The sequence below is a fragment of the Phyllostomus hastatus genome, unplaced genomic scaffold, assembly GCF_019186645.2.
Source record: "Phyllostomus hastatus isolate PE091 unplaced genomic scaffold, TTU_PhHast_1.1 phas_contig_98, whole genome shotgun sequence".
Taxonomy (NCBI): domain Eukaryota; kingdom Metazoa; phylum Chordata; class Mammalia; order Chiroptera; family Phyllostomidae; genus Phyllostomus; species Phyllostomus hastatus.
Window position 1 is genome coordinate 4,903,099 of NW_025333999.1, and position 20,422 is coordinate 4,923,520.

Below are 20,422 nucleotides of genomic sequence, written 5' to 3' on the forward strand. Positions count from 1 at the left end.
GCTGACATGGCCCCCAGTGAAAATGAGTTTGACACCCCTGCCCTAGGTCAAATTCAGTGGAGAGATCTGGAAGCGCATGGCTCTTGCCTGGGAGAAAAATTGAGCAAAGCTATAAAGTTCAGACAGATTTTGGTAACTCATCATTGTTTCTCAAGTGGCCACACAGTAGGTGTTCAAAATAGCTGAGATATGGCCCCAGCTGGCGTAGCTCAGTGGATTGAGCTCGGGCTGCGAACCAAAGTGTCGCAGGTTCGATTCCCAGTCAGGGTACATGCCTGGGTTGCAGGACATGACCCCCAGCAACCACACATTGATGTTTCTCTCTCTCTCTCTCTATCTCCCTTCCTTCACTCTCTAAAAATAAATAAATAAAATCTTTTAAAAAAAGCTGAGATAAATAAAAGCATAGCACCTTGAAGAAAAATTTGAAATGGGGGCTAAGACAGGGGAGTTCACCTTGACCAAGCACCTACTCTGTGCCAAGTTCTTTACACACATTGTGTTTCTTGTTCTGTATAATTCTGCCCGCTTTTAAGGAGTAAGCAAATCCCAGACAGGCCAAGTCACTTGTCCAAGGTCACAGCGCCACCTCCAGGTAGGCTGTAAAATGCAACTGAACTGTGACCTTGGTCTCCTCCACTCCCATCCTGGTTTAGTATTGACCTGCTTTGTGACCTCACCCTGGCACACTGACAGACCTCTCTGGGCATCCAGGAGCGGCCCTGAGGAGCTTTCTCCTTGTCCTGGATTCACTCCTTGGTTGGACATCCGTCCCTCTGATATCGTTCCCCAATTTGAGTTATGCCAGGAAATCCCCCGAGATTTTCCCTATATTCTGGGTTGTTTACTGTCCCAAGTGATAGAGCTTACAGGATAATGTTGGCTGGACCCTTGTTCAGTCTAGGATGGCAACTACCCTTGCCAAGCTGGCATCCCCAGCCCCTTCCTGGACTCTCCTTCCAGCCCACCCTTCCCTGGGATTCTAGAGCCATGTTTTTAAGGTCCCTTCAAGGCCCTTCATGTTTTGGGTCCAGTCTGACTTCCCAGCCCCTTGACCTCATTCTGGGCACTTTTCCATGCCTTTGTTCAGGCTCATTCCTTTGCTTGCAATTCCCTCCCTGGCAACGTGTCCTGGGACTGTTTTCCTTCCTTCAAAGTTCAGCTCAGATGGTACCTCCCTACTCCCCTGCTTGCGCTATAGGGTCTCATAACAACATGCAAGACTTTTATTCCTTATTCTCTTCAATGTATATATTTATTGAATATTTACTGTCCTATTTAGTATTTACCATGTGAGGTGCTGGGAAAATAGCAGTAACCAGCTAGATGCTACCTCTGTCCTCAGGAGGTCCATAGGAATTTAGTGGGTGACACAGACACATAAGCAAACAATGACAACACCATGTGATGGGGAACTTCAGGAGAAGCTAGGACTCAGAGAGGCACCTGACTCAGTCAGGGATATGGGAAACATGGTAGGCTTCCTGGAGGTGGTGACATATGACTTGAGACTGGTTAATCAAGGCAGATGGGAGTGAGGTATGAAAGACATGGTGGTATCTGAGGAGAAAGTGAGAATCTGTCACATTCAAGAAACTGAAAATAGGTCCATCTCATTTTAGTTCAGAAATACAAAATTGGGGAGAGGGTGTTGGAATTGGAGGAGACATGTCCAATTTTCAGTCTTAGAATAGCCTACCTCTTCCCCCAGATTCTCCTATGAGCCCATCCTAATTTCTGGTAGGTGTTTGGGGGCTCCTGTTACTACTTCTCCACAGACAACTCTTCTGGAATCAGGCCAAAGCTCCCTTGCACAAGAGGGTACTCACCTAATCACTATCAACAGTTAAACCGAGGTGGAGAGGACAGGAGGGACCTTGGTGCCCCTCCCAAGACAGTGCATGGCCATGTCCCTGCCCCTGCAGGATCCACTCCAAGCCCAGCCTTTCGTCCACAGCTAATCTCTCACCAGTGCCCCAGCATGTGGACATGATCCAACCATGCAGTTTCCTACTCTGCACTTTCACTGATTTCAGTCCCTGTGGCAGGAATTCCTTTTTCCCTGCTACCAGCCTAGAGAATGTCATCCTTTAAGTCCCAGAGAAAATATTCCTTCCTCCACATTCTCCTGCAGTCACTGCCAGGTGTCTCCCTTACAGTCCTACAGTGGCTGGTGGATCATGCATCTCAGACTGGATATGATGTGTCTCTGTGTTCCCAGGGCCTGTAACAGTGCTGGGAATGCAAGTGAAGCTCAATGTACAGATGCTTCTTGGCTTACAGCAGAGTTAAATACTGATAAACCCATCACAAATTGAAAGGATACCAAGTTGAAAATGCATTTGATATGCCTAACCTACCAAACCTCATAGCTTAGCCTAACTCACCTTAGATGTGCTCAGAACACTGGCAGTAGCCTACACTTGGGCAGAATCATCTAGCACACTGAGTGCTCTCTAGAGTGTCTGTTGTTTACCCTCGTGATTGCATGGCTGGCTGGGAGCCGCAGCGCACTGCCTCTGACCAGGTCACGAGAGAGTAGAGTACTGCATGTGCTAGAAGCATGGTGTCAACTGATTGCTTTTGCACTGTTGTGAAGTGAAAAAATTATAAGCTGAGCCATTGTAAGTTGGGGACGATCTATGCCTCATACAGAGTTCAATGGCAGAGCCATTCATATTGCCCAGAGTCCAAGATCTCAAGCCTGGTGTTGAATGTCCTGTAATAACTCAGAGATGCAGTGCTTTTGTGGGCATAATAAGTGCACATAGTGTGGTCACATGAACATGACCACTTGTCAGATCCATTCTGACAATTAATTTTTTTTTAGCTCAAACGGCATGTTGACAATGGAGCTGGGGACCACACCTGGACTGTAAAGAGGACATTGATTGAAAGGGACTAGAGAAAATGTCAAAAGCCTCTAGAGGAGAGGGACGTGGACATTATGGCAGGTGGCCGGACATGTGGTGCAGAATCTGTAGCTGACCTATGGGGACCCCACTGGAGGCCAGCAGCAGAAAATGCAGAGGGGAGAGGGCTTCTGCTATCATACTGCCCCATTTGGAAACTGAGGCCCGGAGACCACATCATGAAATGAACACACAAGAGCACTTCACAGGACCATGCACAACTCATGCTCCAGGGTGATGTTGACCCATCTGTACCCCAGTCCCCTCAACAATTCTGATGTCCACGGCAAATGTCCCCTCAAATCAGTGCCTTACCACCATCAGGTTGTTATAACCCAGACATAGCGGTAAAATAAGTTTCATGCCACCAAGCAAATCTTAGAGCTATTTTAGGCTTTGGTCAATGCTTTATGTGGGCTTAAGGGCTAGGAGTACCACAAGAGGGAGAAACAGGGGCCAGTGCTGTCCGTGACAGGTGATGGCCACCAAAAAAGAGTGAAAAATTTGAGACAGTTCTTCCTTGTGATGGAGACCCACCTAAAGTCAGTCTGATCATTCTTCAAGCTTAGAAACCCATGCAGCCCAAATGCTGAGACCAAATTGGCAAAGGAGTCCAGGTGGCTCTGGGGACTCGAAGATCTCGTGCCTACAACTGTGGGGAACATATGTGACTGACAACCTGAAATCACCATTGCTCTCATGCCAAGGCCAAGGTCCGAGGGCAGGGGTCTCCTAGGATGAAGACTTAGGCCCCAGCACTCCCCATCAGCTTTACCAAAACTTTCTTAAAACTGCACTGTGGTCAAAGATAATTCTACCCAATCTTAGTTTCTTCCTTCTCTTTTCCACATGGGTCTGAACTGCTCCAGCCTCAATAGTTCTCCCAGCCTCTTCCAGAACCTTCTCACTTTCCCTCATGGGAACCTTCCCTAGTGGACCCTCCCTTGTCTCATCCTGTTTTGGCATCTATTTCTGGGAGGGCCTGAGCAAACACACAGTAGGTAGAGGGCACCATTTGCAAACCCATCTCAGAAGCTTGGCCAGGTCTTGTTGGACACTCTGAGTCTTCTGTGCTTCATTGGACTTTGGAAGAAGCTATAATTGAGGTGTCTAGGATCCCAAGACTATCGTTTTTCAACAAGACAAACTCCACCCATCAATTGCCCTCCCCAGAGTTGAACTAATTTGCATGTTCATCTCCCTATATCCTTGCGGATACTGAGTGTTATCCATGTTGTGCATTTCTACCAGTCTGCCAGGCCAAAGCTGCATTTCATTGTTCTTGTTGGGATTTCTTAAACCATGAGGGAGATTGATCTATTTTAGTATTGAAGTAAAGTTCACTTAACATAAAATTAATCAGTAAAGTGAACAATTCAGTGGCATTTAAGGCATTCACTATGTTGTGCAACCATCATCTCTATCTATGGTAATTCCAAAGCATTTTCATCACCCCAACAAGGAGATTCCATCTCATGAAAGAGTCTCTCCCTGCTCTCTCTTCCCTCCAGCCCCTGGCAACCACGGATCCACCTTCTGTCTCTGTGGATTTGCCTGTCCCAGACATTTCATATACAAGGAATCGTATGTTACTAGCTAAGTGTCTGGCTTCTTTCACTTACCATGATGTTTTTCAGATTTATCTACCTTGTAGCAGGTGCCAGTACATGAAAAGATGCTAAAAATGTCATCATTAGACTTTCACTTATGATACTAATGAACGTATAGTTTCTCTTTTTTTGGTAGTGTTTTATTTCTTAATGTGAATGCTAATTATAAAGAGTTGCTTTGTTATTATTATTTAAAATGTATACAAATGTTTTATACACTCTAGTATATGTATAATATATCTCAATAAAAAGATAATGCAAGAATATAGCTTTACACCATACATTTATAAACTTAGGCAAAATATATTCCTGGAAAAATATAAATGACGGCACTTGGGAGAACTGTGTGAGGTCCCAAGGTACCTACTTTGAAGGGGACTGAGGCATCACTATCCTATGTACAATGTTCCTTATATCTTGCTTGTATCTTCTTCAATAAATGTCTCTATTTTTTCATATTGCATGGCTGGATATCTTCTGGACAAACCTCATACACCCAGTTATTGATACATGCTACAACATGGATGAATCTGCAAACATTATAGTGAGTGAAAGACACCAGATCAAAAGTCTGTGTAATTCCATGCATATGAAATGTCCACCTTGGGCAAATCTGTAGAGAAAGAAGGAAGATTAGTGACTGCCTGGACCTGGAGGAGAAGTGGAAAATTGGAGGTGAGTGCCAAAATATACAGAGCTTTTTTTTTTGGTGAAAATGTCCTAAAATTGATTATGGTGGTGGTTGCACAGCTCTGTGAACACACTAGAAACTTCTGGATTATATACATACAATGCAATAGTATTCAGCCGTACAGAGCAAATTAAAATCTATTTGTGTGTGTGCTCAGGGCCATTTATGTTCATTAGTTTTGCCCTGGAGCCAGACTGCCTAAATTGAATCCTAGATCTGTCACTCCAAGCTGTGTGATGATGGGCAAGTGAGATTCTCATTTCCTTCCTCAGTGGGCTTTTGTGAGAGTTATAGGACATTGTATGCTTTCCACAGCTCTAACCACATAAAAATACTTAACATACTAAAACATTATTAGTCCTAATATATTTTAAAGCTTTTTCCTAGCTGTCCTGGCTGTGTAGCTCAGTGGATTGAGCATGGGCCTGCAAACCAAAGTGTCAATGGTTCAATTCCCAGTCAGGGCACATACCTGGGTTATGGGTTGTGTCCTTAATTGGGGGCATGTGGGGGGCAACCACACATTGATATTTCTCTCCCTCTCTTTCTCATTCCCTTCCTTCCCCCCTCTCTAAAAAATAAATAAATAAAATCTTTAAAAAAACCTTATTCCTAGGAAAATTGGGTACATTCAATTGGGAGAAACAAGTCTAAAGAAAGACACTCTTGAGACAAAATTCTTTCCCACCAACGTGCCAGGCTCAAAGGCCCCATTAGGGAAGATGAGTTCATTGTATTCATTCTAATGAGGTTCTCTGGGCATACACCCCAGGGGCCACAGGGTCTGCTATAAACCTGATGCAGTGTCTCTTCTGTGTGCTCCCAGAGAAAGCAGATCCCTCCTCCATAGCCAAGAGACAAACCTGAGGCAGCAGCAGTTCCAAGCCCCTGGAAACACACCACCTGGGGGCTAAGAGGTCCTGGCATCTGATGGAGGCACAAAAGTCGTTGGTCAAGTAAGTGTGTGAGGTAAATGAGTACAGGGGAGTGGTCTTACTTGCCCTAGAACTCCCCCTCAGAGGCTGAGGTGCTCTCTGCTCAGTTTGGCCCATGAGGACTCAAGGTGCTCGGCACAGAGCCTCACGCGTGAGCAGCATTATCGGGAACTGGTCAAGAGAGTGGACTCCAGAACCAGAGCCTAGATGGGATCCTAGTTCCAAGCAGGAGTTAAGTGTGGCTGCTTTGTGGGGTTGTGGAGAGCTCAGTGGAATGATGTGTGCCAAGTGGTTGTTAGCTCAAAGGTGGCTTGCATCCAATAAATGTCATAGTCCTGCTCAAGGCTTGAGCAGGTGCTGCAGGAGGAGAGAGTTCACAGACTTCAACCTGGATCAGTGATCTTCAAGGTGGTGGGGGAGGATTTTGAACCCTTCCCAGGTGGCCTCAAGACATTTTTGCTTGTTGCAACTAGAATGAGAGGGCGTGCGTCTGGCATCCAGTGGGTCAAGGCCAGGGTTCAGCTTCCTACCATAATACATGAGGGCACCCCCACTACAAACAAAGGATCCGGCTCCAAATGTCAGTAGTGTACAGGTTGAGAGCCCCTCGGTTCCACTCAAAAAAGGGGCATTAGGAAAGCAGAAGAGAAGGCAATGCAGGTGAGGGGAAGCAGCAGGTGCAAGGCTCCAAGGCAGAGGACAAAACCAGAAAGATGGAAACTGAGGGTGTTGGGAGTGAGAGGAGCAGGGGTGAGCCAGGCAGGGTGACATGGGGGAAGACTCCATCTACATTTCACTGTCCCTTTGGCTGCAGTATGCAAAAGGACTGCAAGGGGTGAGAGTGGCCATGGAGAGCCCACTCCATGATGGGTCATCCAGGTGGGAGATGATGGTGGCCTGGATTGGGGTGCTCACTCTGGAAATAAATTCTCTTCTTCTGTCCAAGAAATGAAGATGATGTTTTAAACCCACAAATCAGGAGTCAATGGGATGTGAGAGGCAAGAGAGGAGTTGGTTGTATTGGCTAAGGCTGTGCAGCCTGTGCACCCCGTGGAATTGCTCCCACACCCCAGTGCATGGCTCCCAGGTGTGCAGTGCACACCTCAGCAGCTCTGGCAGGGGACATCCCATTTTGGACCCCGTGAGACTGAGTGGCTGGGGAAGGAGGGGTCTAGGGGTGATGCTCAGAAACAACAGGATAATCAAATAAGAGTTTGGAGAGAAGTAGACACTGGAGCCAGAAATTCAGTCACTGAATGAAACGAGTAAAGGAAGTGTGGAAAATGACAGTGATGCAAAGCTGCCTTTGCATCATAACAGCTACCACCTGTATTATAAATATGTTTATGCCTCACATGTGCCTTGAGCCTGGCATAGCATCCAGTGCGTGGACTGCAGGGTCAACAGCTCTCCTGGGTTCTGAACATAGGACTCCAGGGATACAAAGACCAGGCATGTTGTCTCACAGAGAAATGCATGCACTCGTCTCCTCAGCCTTCAGGAGAATAGGATGGTCACTGCAAAGCTTTGGAGAGTCTATTATTTTTCACATATATTTGCTGCTGCTTCCTGGGAGAGATTTCCACCTCTCTACCCCTTGACACCAGGCTCAGCCATAGACATGTGATTGAGGGTGAGAGCAGGGTGTGTCCTGGCAGAAGCACTTAGGAGCCAACATACAATTCACTTTTCCCACTGCTGCCATAAGCAGCAGTATCCCAGACAAAGGTTTGTCCACTTGCCTGAGTCCCAGAGAGAATTCATCATGGAGGGGCACAGCCATAGCGCCCTGTGATGCACATGTAGCCTGCATGAGAAATAAGCCTTCATTGCTGTCAGCCACTGAGATTGGGGTGTGTATGTTACCACAGCATAATTTAGCCTAACCTGACTGATACAGAGGCAATGGGCTGTCCAGGGGAGGCCAGGCTCAAGATTAGGCAAGTCTCACCTGGTGTATGAAGCCAGAATTTGTGGCAGGACACAATGAATCTGTACGCTCTCACAGCCCAAGAAGGAGAGAGACATCAGTGGTGTGAAAAATGCGTTACTGGGACATTCCAGAGTGGTGCCTTTTCAAAAAAGCATCCTTTACAGAGCTCCACACTCATTGTTTCACTTAATTCTCTCAGGAAACTGAGGCTTTGGGCTTGTCTGTCACTGGCTCCTGTGGCTAATAAGTGTCAGGAATGGCATTCAAACAGAATCCATCTGGACCCCAGAGCTCTTGCTCTCAAACAGGAAGAGATTTTTTAAATTGAGGTATAATCGGCATATAACATTGTATTAGTTTCAGGTGTACAACGTAATATATTTGTATATATTACAAAAATGATCACCACAATAAGTCTAGTTAATGTCCATCACCACGCATAGTGACAGGTTTTTTTCCTGGGATGAGAACTTTTAAGATGTACTCTCTTAACAACTTTCAAATAGACGGCACAGTATTGTTAACTATGGTTGCCACAATGTACAGCACATCTCCAGGGCTGATTTACTTTCGAGTGGAAATCTGTACTTTTTGACTCCCTTTATCTACTTTGCCCACTGCCCCCCAACGCCCTGCCTCTGGTGATCACCCATCTATTCCAAGAGATCTTAACTCTCAGAAAAATACATAAGGTTCACATTTTACATATTAACCCATCACATCTTCACAACAAATCTATGGGGCAGATACTATTATTATCCTAATTTTACAGATGGGAAAACCAAGGCACAGAGAGGTAGAGTAACTTGCTTAATGTCACACAGCTAGTAAGTTGCAGACTTGGGATTTAAACCTAGGCTGTCTGTCTTTGTAGTTAATGCCCTTGACCACTATTATTTACTTTTATTTTTTTTAAATCCTGGAAATCTTGATGCTATTTATTACATGTTTATTTCTCTTTCCCCATCTTGATTGAGGTATAATTGACTGTTTAATATTAGATACAATTAGCCCTGACCAGTGTGGCTCAGTTGGTTGAGTGCTATCCTGCAAGGTCACTGGTTCAATTCCTGGCCAGGGCACATGCCTGGGTTGTGAGTTTGGTCCCAGGTCATGGAGTGTACGAGAGACACCTGATCGATGTTTTTCTCCCTCTCTTTCTCCCACTCTTTTCCTCTCCCTAAAAATAAATAAATAAAAAATTATATATGACTAGGTGCAAACCTTGATGTGTTGATACACTGTAAAATCAATGCCACAGTCAAGCTAATTTATGTCACTATTTTGATAGCATCACTGAGAACTCCACTAAGAAAAATAATTGCCCATATAACATGTCAGGAAGGAATATAAGCCCCTTGTACGTGTTTTTCTCACTTAATCTTTATAACAATCCTAACAGATAAGAATTATTAATCCCATGTAACAAATGAGGAAACTGCAGCTCAGAGAAGTTGAGATAAACCTGCAAAGAGGAACAGGACGGACAACAATGAGGTAACTCATTTCCTCCCCAAGAGTCCACCCACTGTTGATGCCCTTGCTTCTGGTTTTAGAACTGCCGGGACATGGACAATCAGACCCAAGTCTCCGAATTCATCCTCCTCGGCCTTTCCCAGCAGCCCCTGCAGCAGCAGGCACTCTTCAGCCTGTCCTGCAGCCTGTATCTGATTGGGTGCCTGGGGAACCTGCTCACCATCCTGGCCATCATCTCGGACCCTTATCTCCACAGCCCCATGTACTTCTTCCTCAGCAACTTGTCTCTCCTTGACATTTGCTTTACCTCCACCACCATCCCCAAGATGCTGCTGAACCACCTCTGTGGGAACACCACCATCTCCTTCGCCGCTTGCCTGGTCCAGATGTATTTCTTCATCGCATTTGGGGGCGCAGACAGCTTCCTTCTCTTGGCCATGGCTTACGACCGCTACCTGGCCATTTGCTGCCCTCTGCACTACATGACAATCATGAGTGTCCTTCGGTGTGCCTTGCTGGTGGTGGTACTCTGGGTCTTGGCCAACCTCATCTCCATGGCCCACACTATTCTGATGACCCACTTGTCCTTTTGCACCAATAGGATCCCACACTTCTTCTGCGATCTCAACACCTTAATCAAGCTCTCTTGCTCTGACACGCAAGTCAACGAGATGCTGGTGTTGGTGCTCGGGGGCTCAGTGGTTCTGGTCCCTTTTGTGTGTATCATTGCCTCTTATACACCTATTGCTGTGGCTGTGTGGAAGGTGCCCTCCACCCGGGGGAAGTGGAAAGCGTTCTCCACCTGTGGCTCTCACCTTTGTGTCGTCTTTCTCTTCTATGGGACTGTCATTGGGGTCTACTTCAACCCCACATCCACAAACACCACCCAGACAGACATGGAAGCCTCCATAATATACACCATGGTGACCCCCATGCTGAACCCCTTCATCTACAGCCTACGGAGCCGAGAGCTGAAGAGGGCCCTCAGGAAACTGCTCAGCAAGAACCACTTTGCTAAGTCTGTTTGAAGACTCTTCTTACACCCAACTGCTTTTGAAATAAACTAATGCTTCCCAATGTTAGGGCTCACGGTGGCTTTTCTGTCTTATTTTTCTTTTTTAAAGGTAGAAACAAAATTATTATTCATGTATTTTAATATATTTTGAATACATTTCACATATAACATTGTGTGAATTTAAGGTATACAATGTGTTAATTTGATACACTTATGTATTGTAAGATGATTGTTGTTGTAGTGATTTAGTACTTGTCACACTATATACTTCTCTTTTCTCTTTAGTGGTTGAAATAATGAAGTGTTATCCTCTTAGTAAAGTTGATGGTTGTAGTACAGTATTGTTGTCTATATTCATTTTACTGTGTATTAGATCTCTGTGGTTTATTTACTACTCACTGCAAGTCTGTATCCTTAAACGACATCGGCCTTGTCCTCCCAACCCCCTTCCCCTGGTAACCCATTCTCTGTCTTGCCATCAGTTTGATTTTTTTAGATTACACATATAAATGGTATCATATACTACTTGTCTTTCTCTGACTTATCTCACTTAGCATAATGTGCTCAAGGTCTACCCATGTTATTGCAAATGTCAGGATATCCTCCTTTCTCATGGCTACATAATATTCCATTTAAATATACAAGTATATATCACTTCCTTTTTTATCCATTAATTCATTGATGGGCATTTAGGTTGTTTCCATATCTTGACTATTGTGAGTAATGTTACAATAAACATAGGAGTGTATATAGCTCTTCAAAATTCTGTTTTCATTTCCTTCGGGTATATATTCAGAAGTGAAATTGCTGGGTTGTGTGCGGAAATTCCATATTGTTTCCATAGCAGTTACACTGATTTACATTCCATCAACTGTATATAAGGATTCTCTCTTTACCACATCCTGAGAAACACCTGTTTTCTTTTATCTTCTTGATGACAGTAATTGTAAAGGTGTGAGGTGATATCTCACGGTGGTTTTGACTTGCATTTCCCAGATGATCAGGGATGTTGAGCATCGTTTCATGTGCCTGTTGGCCATTTTAATGTCTTTTTTTGGAAAATTACATGGGTGGACTTGAAGAATATTATGCTAAGAAATAAAGCCAGTCATAGAAAGATAAATACCATATGAACTCACTTATCTGTGGAATCTAATGAACAAAATAAAATGACAAACTAAGTCAAAACAGAGACATGGACACATGGAACAGACTGACAGCTGTCAGAGGGGTGGGAGGGAGGGGCACTGGATGAAATAATGTGAAAGGATTAGCCAGAGAACACATATATGCATAACTCATAGACTCAGACAACAGTGTGATTATGGCCAGAGGGCAGTGGAGGTGGAGGATGGGTGGAGGTGGGCAAAGAGGAGGAAAATGGGAATATTTGTATTAGTGTCAACAATAAAAATAAATGGAAAATGTTTTAAACTATGTTTTAAAAAATTAAGCCATAATGCACTGGAAAAAAGCCCGAGAATTTGAGGTTTTGTCAATTCACAAGAAGCAGCAGGATTTGGGGCAGAAGAAAACATCAGTTTTGAAAAAACAGTCTTATGGTGCTTCTGAGAATGAATGCTCACCTTTGTGTCAAGCTGACATATAATGTTTATTTTTAAAGAGAGGGCTTAGAGAAAAAAATAATAAAGAAAGCCCAAAATCATTGAATGTAATTATTGCTACAGGAAACTATCTATTTTTGTTTTTGAGGTAATCCTTTCAACAAGTTCAACTTCATCTGCTGGTGTTTTGTTTTCATGTTCTTACTGGACTTTGGAAAACAAACAGTTTGCCAGAGGTGAACTTTGGTGATGAAATTCTGCCCCACTTATCTTCTAGATCATTCTAGGATAATGATTTTCCTTCTCTCTATTCCCAAGTCTCTCTCACGTCCATGTATACATAAATAAATTGTATAAAAGGTGACATTTAAATCAGTGGCCTGTTTATTAAATCATATTGGAACAATTAATTAGACGGTAAAAAAAAGTTTTACCACTACATACCTATTAGAATGGCTACAATCCAGAACACCGACAACACCAAATGCTGATGAGGATGTGGAGCAAAAGAAACTTTGATTCATTGCTGGTGGAAATGCAAGATGGTATAGCCACCTTGGAAGGCAGTTTGGTGGTGTCTTACAAAACCAAACATGCTGTTACTATACAATCCAGCAATCATGCTCCTTGGTATTTACCCAAAGTAGTTAAAACATTAGTTCCACACAAAAACCTGCATATGGATGTTTATAGCAGCTTTATTCATAATTACCAAAACTCAGAGTAAACTGGATGGCCTTCAACAGATGAATGGGTAAATGAAGTGTAGTACATCTACACAGTGGAATATTATTCAGTGCTAAAAAGAAATGAGCTGTCAAGCCATAAAAAGACATGGAAGAAATTTAAATGCATATCACTAAGTGACAGAAGCCCATCTGAAAAGTCTATCTACTGTATGATTTCAACTATATGGCATTCTAGAAAAGGAAAACTATGGAGACAATAAAAAGATCGGTGGTTGCCAGGGGTTAGAGGAGAGGGAGGGATGAACAGGTGGAGCACAGGGGATTTTTAGGGCAGTGAAAATACTCTGAGTGAAACTATTATGATAGATACATTTCATTATATATTTGTTAAAACCCTTAGTAGGCACAACACCAAAAGCAGATCCTAATGTGAACTGTGGACTTTGGGTGGTGAGATGTGTCAATACAGGTTCATCGGTGGTAACAAACCTACCACCTGGAGGTGGGGGGGAGACATCGACGATGGGAGAGGCTGTGCCCACAGTGGGAGTTGGGTACACAGGAAATCTCTGTGCTTTTCTCTCAACTTTGCTGTGAACCTAAAACTTCTCTAAAAAGTCTTGAAAAAAGTTAAAACCCAACTTGAAATGTTTGCATAATATTTTTTCGGTAGGTGAAAGTTAGGTGAAAGTTTAAGAGCCTGGTAAACTTTTTAAAAAATAAATGGCCAGATGGTAAATATTTTCAATGTTGTAGGCCACATGTCTCTGTCCCAACTACTCAGCTCCGTCAAAAGCCAAATCCGCGTCAAATGCAGATGGATGGGTATGGCTGTGTTCCAATAAAACTTTATAAAAACAGGCAGCATACCCACATACTGTACTTTTTCACCCCTCAACCTATACTATAAAAAACATTAGAAGAAACCAAGGAGAATGTTTCTGACAGGAACTGTATTAAGGTATAAGAAACACAAGGCAAAGGAAAAAGACTGATAGACAAAATTAGTATTTAGAATCTCTCTTTTTAAATTCACACCCAAGGAAGCCAGAAGTATTCTCAACTCCATTTTACAATGAGGTTTCCTGCCCTGGCTGGTGTAGCTCAGTGGATTGAGTGCCGACCTGCAAACCAAAGCGTCGCCGGTTCAATTCCAAGTCAGGGCACATGCCTGGGTTTCAGGCCAGGCCCCCAGTGGGAGGGCGTGCGAGAGGCAATCACACACTGATAATTCTCTCTCTCTGTCTCTCTATCACCTTCCTTTCCCCTCTCTAAAAAGAAATAAATAAAATCTTAAAAAAGAAACGCCAGTGTTTGGGATTCTCTCCCCCTTTAAAAAAAAAAAGATCCTCACCCAAGGATATGTGTATTGATTTGAGAGAGAGAGAGAGAAACACTGATGTGAAAGAGAATTGGTTGCCTCCCATATATGCCTCCACTGGGGATCGAACTTGCAACCTTGTGGTACACGGGACAATGTTCCACCCAACTGAGCTACGTGGCAAGGGCTAGAATCTCTTTTAAAATCTTTATTTTTCTTTTGAAATCTTATTTTAAAAAAATGCCTACAAATAAATAAGAAGAAGACAACATAATGAAAAATGAGGAAAGGCTTTGAATAGACATATCAAATAGAGAAAATGCATGTGGCTTACAAACAATGGAGATTTAAAATCCCACTAGTAATTAGGGAAACACAAATTAAAGTGACAATAGGAGCCCACTTGGCAACCATATCCCCAAAATTAAGTTTCAGAGGCAGCTTCTGGCTCCTTGAATTTCTGTCTGGTTTGCCTCCTCACTTCCACTCAGCCTCCACTGTGTGCACAAGGGTGGCCCAGAAGACTTACAGGGTGTCCACCTCTGGCCCTCAGGCCTTTAGCAGCTGCTTGTATTCGAGTGGGCCCAGCATCAGCTCCTCAGCCTTCTCCAGGTGGGCAGCGGCTACTGGGTTGGCCTGGGCACCAACATGAATTTGGCCTCAAGTTCCACCAGAGCTGGCAGTATGGGGACCCTCAGAGCCATCCAAGTAAACCAGAGCTTGCTGAGCCTCCTGAAGCTGGAGGTGGACCCCAACATCCAGGCTATGCACAACCAGGAGAAGGAGCCGATCAAGAGCTTCAACAACAAGCTTACTTCCTTCATCGATAGGAAGGTGCAGAGCCTGGAGCAGTGGAATAAGATTCTGGAGACCAAGCGGATTTCCCTGCAGCAGCAGAAGATGATTCACAGTAACATGGACAATATGTTCGAGAGCAACATCAACAACCTTCGTTGGCAGCTGGAAACACTGGCCCAGGAGGAACTGAGACTGGAGGCAGAGTTTGGCCACATGCCGGGGCTGGTGGAGGACTTGAAGAATAAGTACAAGGATTTAGCTCAACAAGTGCACAGAGACGGAGAATGAAGTTGTCCTCATCAGGAAGGATGTGGATGAAGCTTACATGAACAAGGTAGAGCTGGGGTCCCGCCTGGGAGGGCTGACCAACGAGATCAGCTTCTACAGGCCGCTGTATGACGAGGAGACTCGTGAGCTATAGGCCCAGATCTCCCACACGTCCATGGTGCTGTCCATGGACAACAGCTGCTCCCTGGGCTTGGACAGCATAATTGCCGAGGTCAAGGCCCAGTATGAGGAGATAGCCAACTGCAGCCAGCTGAGGCTGAAACCAGGCACCAGATCAAGTACGAGGAACTGCAGACGTTGGCTGGGAAGCACGGCAATGACCTGCATCACACAAAGGTGGAGGTAGATGAACCAGAACATCAGCCAAATCCAGGCTGAGGTTAAGGGCTTCAAAGGCCAGAGGGCTTCCCTGAAGGCTGCCATCACTAATGCTGAGCAGCATGGCAAGCTGGCTGTCCAGGATGCTCAGGTCAAGGTGGTTGAGCTGGAAGCTGCTTTGAGGACCGCCAAGCAGGACATGGCCCAGCAGCTGCATGAGTACCAGGAACCCATGAATGCCAAAATGGCCCTGGGTCACCACCTACCACAAGCTGCTGTAGGAAAAGGAGAACTGCCTGGACTCTAGGGTGCAGAACATGAGTACCCACACCAAGACCACCAGTGGCTACCCAGGTGGGCTAAGCCAGGCTTACGAGAATCTCAGCTATGGCCTGGGCTTCCAGGCCAGCTTGGGCTCTGGGGTGGGCCCTGGCTCCTTCAGCCACAGCAGCACCAGCTCCTCCAAGACAGTGGTTGTTAAGAAGATTGAGACTGGCGATGGGAAGCTGGTGTCTGAGTCATTGATGTCCTGCCCAAGTGAAGGACCACTGTGGTCCCTCCTTTCCTCCAAGCCAGCGGGAAAGGAGATGTGCAGGGATGCGTGGGCAGCGGAGACCTGCCTGAGGCTCAGACCCAGCCCTCAGCTCACCTGGGGTGGGGGAGCTTACTGCCTGGGGGACGACCTCTTACCCAGGCCCCCAACTAAAAGCCAAATCAAGTGTTTTTTTTTTCTAAAAATAAAGTCTCAGCTGGCTCTGCCAAAAAAATTAAGTTTCACACTATTAAGCATTAGTGAGGATATGGGAAATATATCCTCTGACAACAGGTGCTGGGAGTGTGAATCAGCACAGCCACTTAGGAGCTTTGTTTGGCAATGCTTCTTAAATTTAAGAATCACATTTTCTATGACCTGATCATCTCATTACTCAATATTTATTTGAATCTGATAGTGTCTTATATAATAGAAGACATACAAGGATAGTTATTGCATTACACCTAATAATGGTGAAAAAATTTGAAGCAACCAAGGTGTCTATCAGTTAAATATACACTGCATATATTCATGAAACTGAATATTAAACCAATTCTATAAAAGTGAGGTGGTTCTGTAGCAGTGGTTCTCCCCTAGGGGTGATTTTGCCCCATGAGGGGACATTTGGCCATGTCTAGATGAAACCTAACAAAACAGGTCAGGCTGCCTGCCACAACAAAAACCAAACTCATGAGGCTGGTGTAGAAGGAAAGAGGTTTTATTCAGGTGCCACACAGCCTAGGAGAGAGGTGGACTTCTGTCTCAAAGACCATCTCATCTTCCTGCTCAAGCCTGCAGTTCTTATAGGGCTAGGGAGGGGAGGGTTTTTTTCTATCCGATTATCTTGGCAGCTTTGGGTGCATTCAGGTCCCTAGTCATTCATCTTTCTAGCTTTTGGTGCCACTCAGGTAAGAACCTCTCCCCACTGTACTTTGACTGACTGTTTATAGTGACATGGAGACATTTTTGTCATGGCTGGGGTGGGGAGGCTGCTGTCATCTAGTGGGTGGAGACCAAGGATGCTGTTAAATGTCCTGCAGTGCACAGAACGACACCCACCATAAGGATGATCCAGTCCCAAAGGTCAACAGTGCCTAGGCTGAGAAAGCACGGTCTATATAAAACCAACATGGATATCATTCCAAGATGTTGAGTGAAAAAGCCAAGTTATAGAGACAATCATATTTGTGTTAAAACACACAGTATGGGAAACAGTTAGATAAGTTATCAAAAAATTAGGGTGAGATTATAATAGCTAAGTGTTGGAAACAGCCCAAGTGCCCATCAGTAGATGAGTGGGTTAAAAACTGTGGTACATTCACACAATGGAATCCTACGCAGCAGAAGGAAAGAAGTTCTACCTTTTGCGAAAGCATGGATGGAACTGGAGGTTATTATGCTCAGTGAAGTAAGCCAGTTGGTGAAAAACAAATACCATAGGACCTCACTTATTGTTGGAGTCTAATGAACAAAATAAACTAATGAGAAAAATAGAACCAGAGACGTGGAATCATGGAACAGACTGACAGCTGTAGGAGGGAAGGAAAGGGGAATGGTGGAAGGAAGGTGGTGAGACTAGTCCAAGAACATGTACGATGACCCGTGAACATGGGCAACGGAGAGGGGATGGACTGTGAGCCGGAGGGGTGGGCTGGGTGGAGGGGGGCCAAAGGGAGAAACTGGGATAATTGTAATAGAATAAATAATAAGAAATACAAAATTAAATAATTTTTAAAAGCTCTGATAAACCAAAAAACGTTAAACATAGCATTACCATATGACCCAGCAATTTCACTCCCAGGTATGTACCCCAAAGAACTGAAAAGAACTCAAACAAACCTTTGCACACACATATTCACAGTAGCATGAGTTACAATAACCAAAAGGCAGGAGCAGCCTGCAGTGAATGGACACATACAATGTGGTCGGTCTGCACTGGGGACTGTCACTGAGCCACAGAGAGGAGTGAAGCACCGACACAGGCTATGTCAGGGGTTAACCTCAAAAACATGGTACGGAGTGAGAGAAGCCTGACCCCAACGGCCATGTGCACGATTCTGTTCCTACAAAATCTCCAGAACCACAGGGATGAAAAGCAGATCAGGGATTGCCAGGGGCTGGGGGTGGGAATGGAAAGTGACTGCTAATGGGAGCAGGGTCTCCTTTTGGGGGATGAGAGTGTCCTGGACTAGATAGAGGTGATGTTGCACAATGCCAAGAATGTGCTAAATGCCACTGATTTATTTACTTTAAAGTGGGTAGTTTTATGTTATGTGAAATTTACCTAAAAAAACAAAACAAAACAAAAGTACAGTAAACCCCACCATTGTACTTATTTTATGGTTTGTGCTTGTTCACACTCCACATGCAGACAAGTCTGCAAGGATGCCCATCAAATTTATTATCATGATTGCATGGCTGACCATTGTATAACTTTCAGCCTTATTTGTGACATTTCAATTATTTAAGAAGAAACAAATATTTGTGTGTCATTTGATTTTTAAAGCTTTAAAAAGACATTTAATTAGGCAGAAGACATGGATCGGGAAGGATGAAGGCAGAGGGCCATGTCAGGCAGCCTCCTCGGCCCCAGTGGGCGACAGCAGGGCTGCTCTCCTGCCGAAGTCAGCAGCCAGGGCCCCAGGCCCCAGATTTGCACAGCATTAGGCTCTGCTCCAGCCCCTGAGAAGCTCAGTTAATTGACTCACCCCTGGCAGGCAGAGAGGGCAGGGAGGGGAGGACACAGTGTCCCCAAGGTTGTCCTCCCCCTTGTGGGATCCCCAGGAGTCCCAGGATCCCAGTAACAGAGGCAGAGGCAGTAGGACCACAGTGGCAGAAGGCAGAGGGCAGGGAGCAGAGGTGACATAAATAATGAAGGCGAGGCTCAAACAAGCCCCCCTGCCCGGCTGGCATGCTCAAGGCAGCAGGCCCTTTACCTTGCAGCCTAACCCTCACCTACACAGGGAAATGCCAAGCTAGGCCTTCCACTGTGGTGAGGCAGGAGCAGGTGCAGGGCCCCAGGTAAGTCACCTTTCCTGCCCTTCACCGGACCATGAAACACCTGGAAAACCAGCATCTACCCTGGACTCAGAGAAGTCCCCTGTTTATACAACTCCTGGTGCAATTTGAGTCTATGGGGTAGGGGCAGCAGGCAGGGCCCCACTTCCTAGGTTCAAGGCCATGTGATGATTATTATCTTATAGGGAGGGTTCAGTGGGCAGGTGAGAAAGCTCAGATACATAGAGAATTGCTGCCATTCAAAAGTTAGCCAGCACACCTATCTGACTTTTCACCTCTCCCGTTCCTGTCCTGGCCAGAAACCAGTGCTAAAAGAATTAGGGGCAGGCAGAGCAAAGAGAGAGACAAGAGGGTGCAGGACTGAAGGCTTCAGCCACCTCCCAGGAGTGTGCAGCATGGGGGGGGTAGGTAAGGTAATGGTAAGGATTTGAGGATGAAAAGAGGGAGAGAAAGTGGAGGGAGGAGGTGGCTGATACGCGAAGGAGAACACGGAGGGAAACTAAATGGCACATTAAGAAGAGACAGCCAGGATGGGGCAGACAGGTAAGGCAAGATGGGATCTGAGAGACCAGACAGATCTAGCCAGCCCGTGTTTCTCATTTGGCAATGTGTGAGGGTACTTTTGATTACCACAACTGAGAGATGCTACTGGCATCCATGGGTCCCAGGGATGCTGTTCAACACCCCACAAGGTACAGGACAGCCCCCGCCATAAAGAATGATCCAGCCCCCAAATGTCCCTGATGCTGAAGTTGGACACTGGCCTAGGGGTATACGTGGGCAGGACTGGCCTATGAATGTGCACCCTCTCACTCCTCTCAGTTTGCTGATAGAGGAACCCACTAAGTGCTCTGGTGGATCAATGCCAGGAGGCTTTCAGTGGTCCTCTCCGACGTCCTAGACCCACACCTACCATAGTTCTATGGCTTCTTTTTTTTTTTTACTTAGTAGTGAATAGACTTTGCATTCTAGAACAGCTTTAGGTTTACAGGAAGTGGAGCCAGTAGCAGAGTGCTCCTGCACACCATCCCTCTCCCTGCACAGTTTCCCATCATGAACATCCTGCATTACTGAGGTGCTGTGCTACCATGGCTGAGCCCATATGGACACATTATTATTAACTAAAGCTTGAAGTTTACATTTGGGTTCACTCTCAGTGCTGTACCTCCTATGAGTTTTGACAAATGCACAATGTCATGTACCCACCACTCTAGTATCATACAGAGTAGTTTCATTGTCTTAAAAAATCCCGAGTCCTACCTATCCATCCCTTCCTCTCTCCCCCTGAGCCCTGGTAACCACTAACGTTTTCACTGTCTGA

At 45.2% G+C, this 20,422-nt stretch overlaps 1 protein-coding gene and 1 pseudogene across 1 annotated transcript; both read left to right on the plus strand.

Moving 5' to 3' along the window:
• The first annotated feature begins 9,649 nt into the window (after nucleotides 1-9,649).
• LOC123828571 (olfactory receptor 1361-like) lies at nucleotides 9,650-10,585 on the plus strand. Its single transcript, XM_045853622.1, has one exon. It carries the CDS (start codon nucleotides 9,650-9,652, stop codon nucleotides 10,583-10,585), a length of 936 nt encoding a protein of 311 aa, XP_045709578.1.
• Nucleotides 10,586-13,587: 3,002 nt separating this feature from the next.
• On the plus strand, nucleotides 13,588-17,023 carry LOC123828573 (annotated as a pseudogene).
• Nucleotides 17,024-20,422: the final 3,399 nt, after the last annotated feature.

What these genes read in the sequence shown, in the direction of transcription:
- LOC123828571 (XM_045853622.1), top strand. Translation starts at nt 9,650, where the DNA reads ATGGACAATCAGACCCAAGTCTCCGAATTCATCCTCCTCGGCCTTTCC.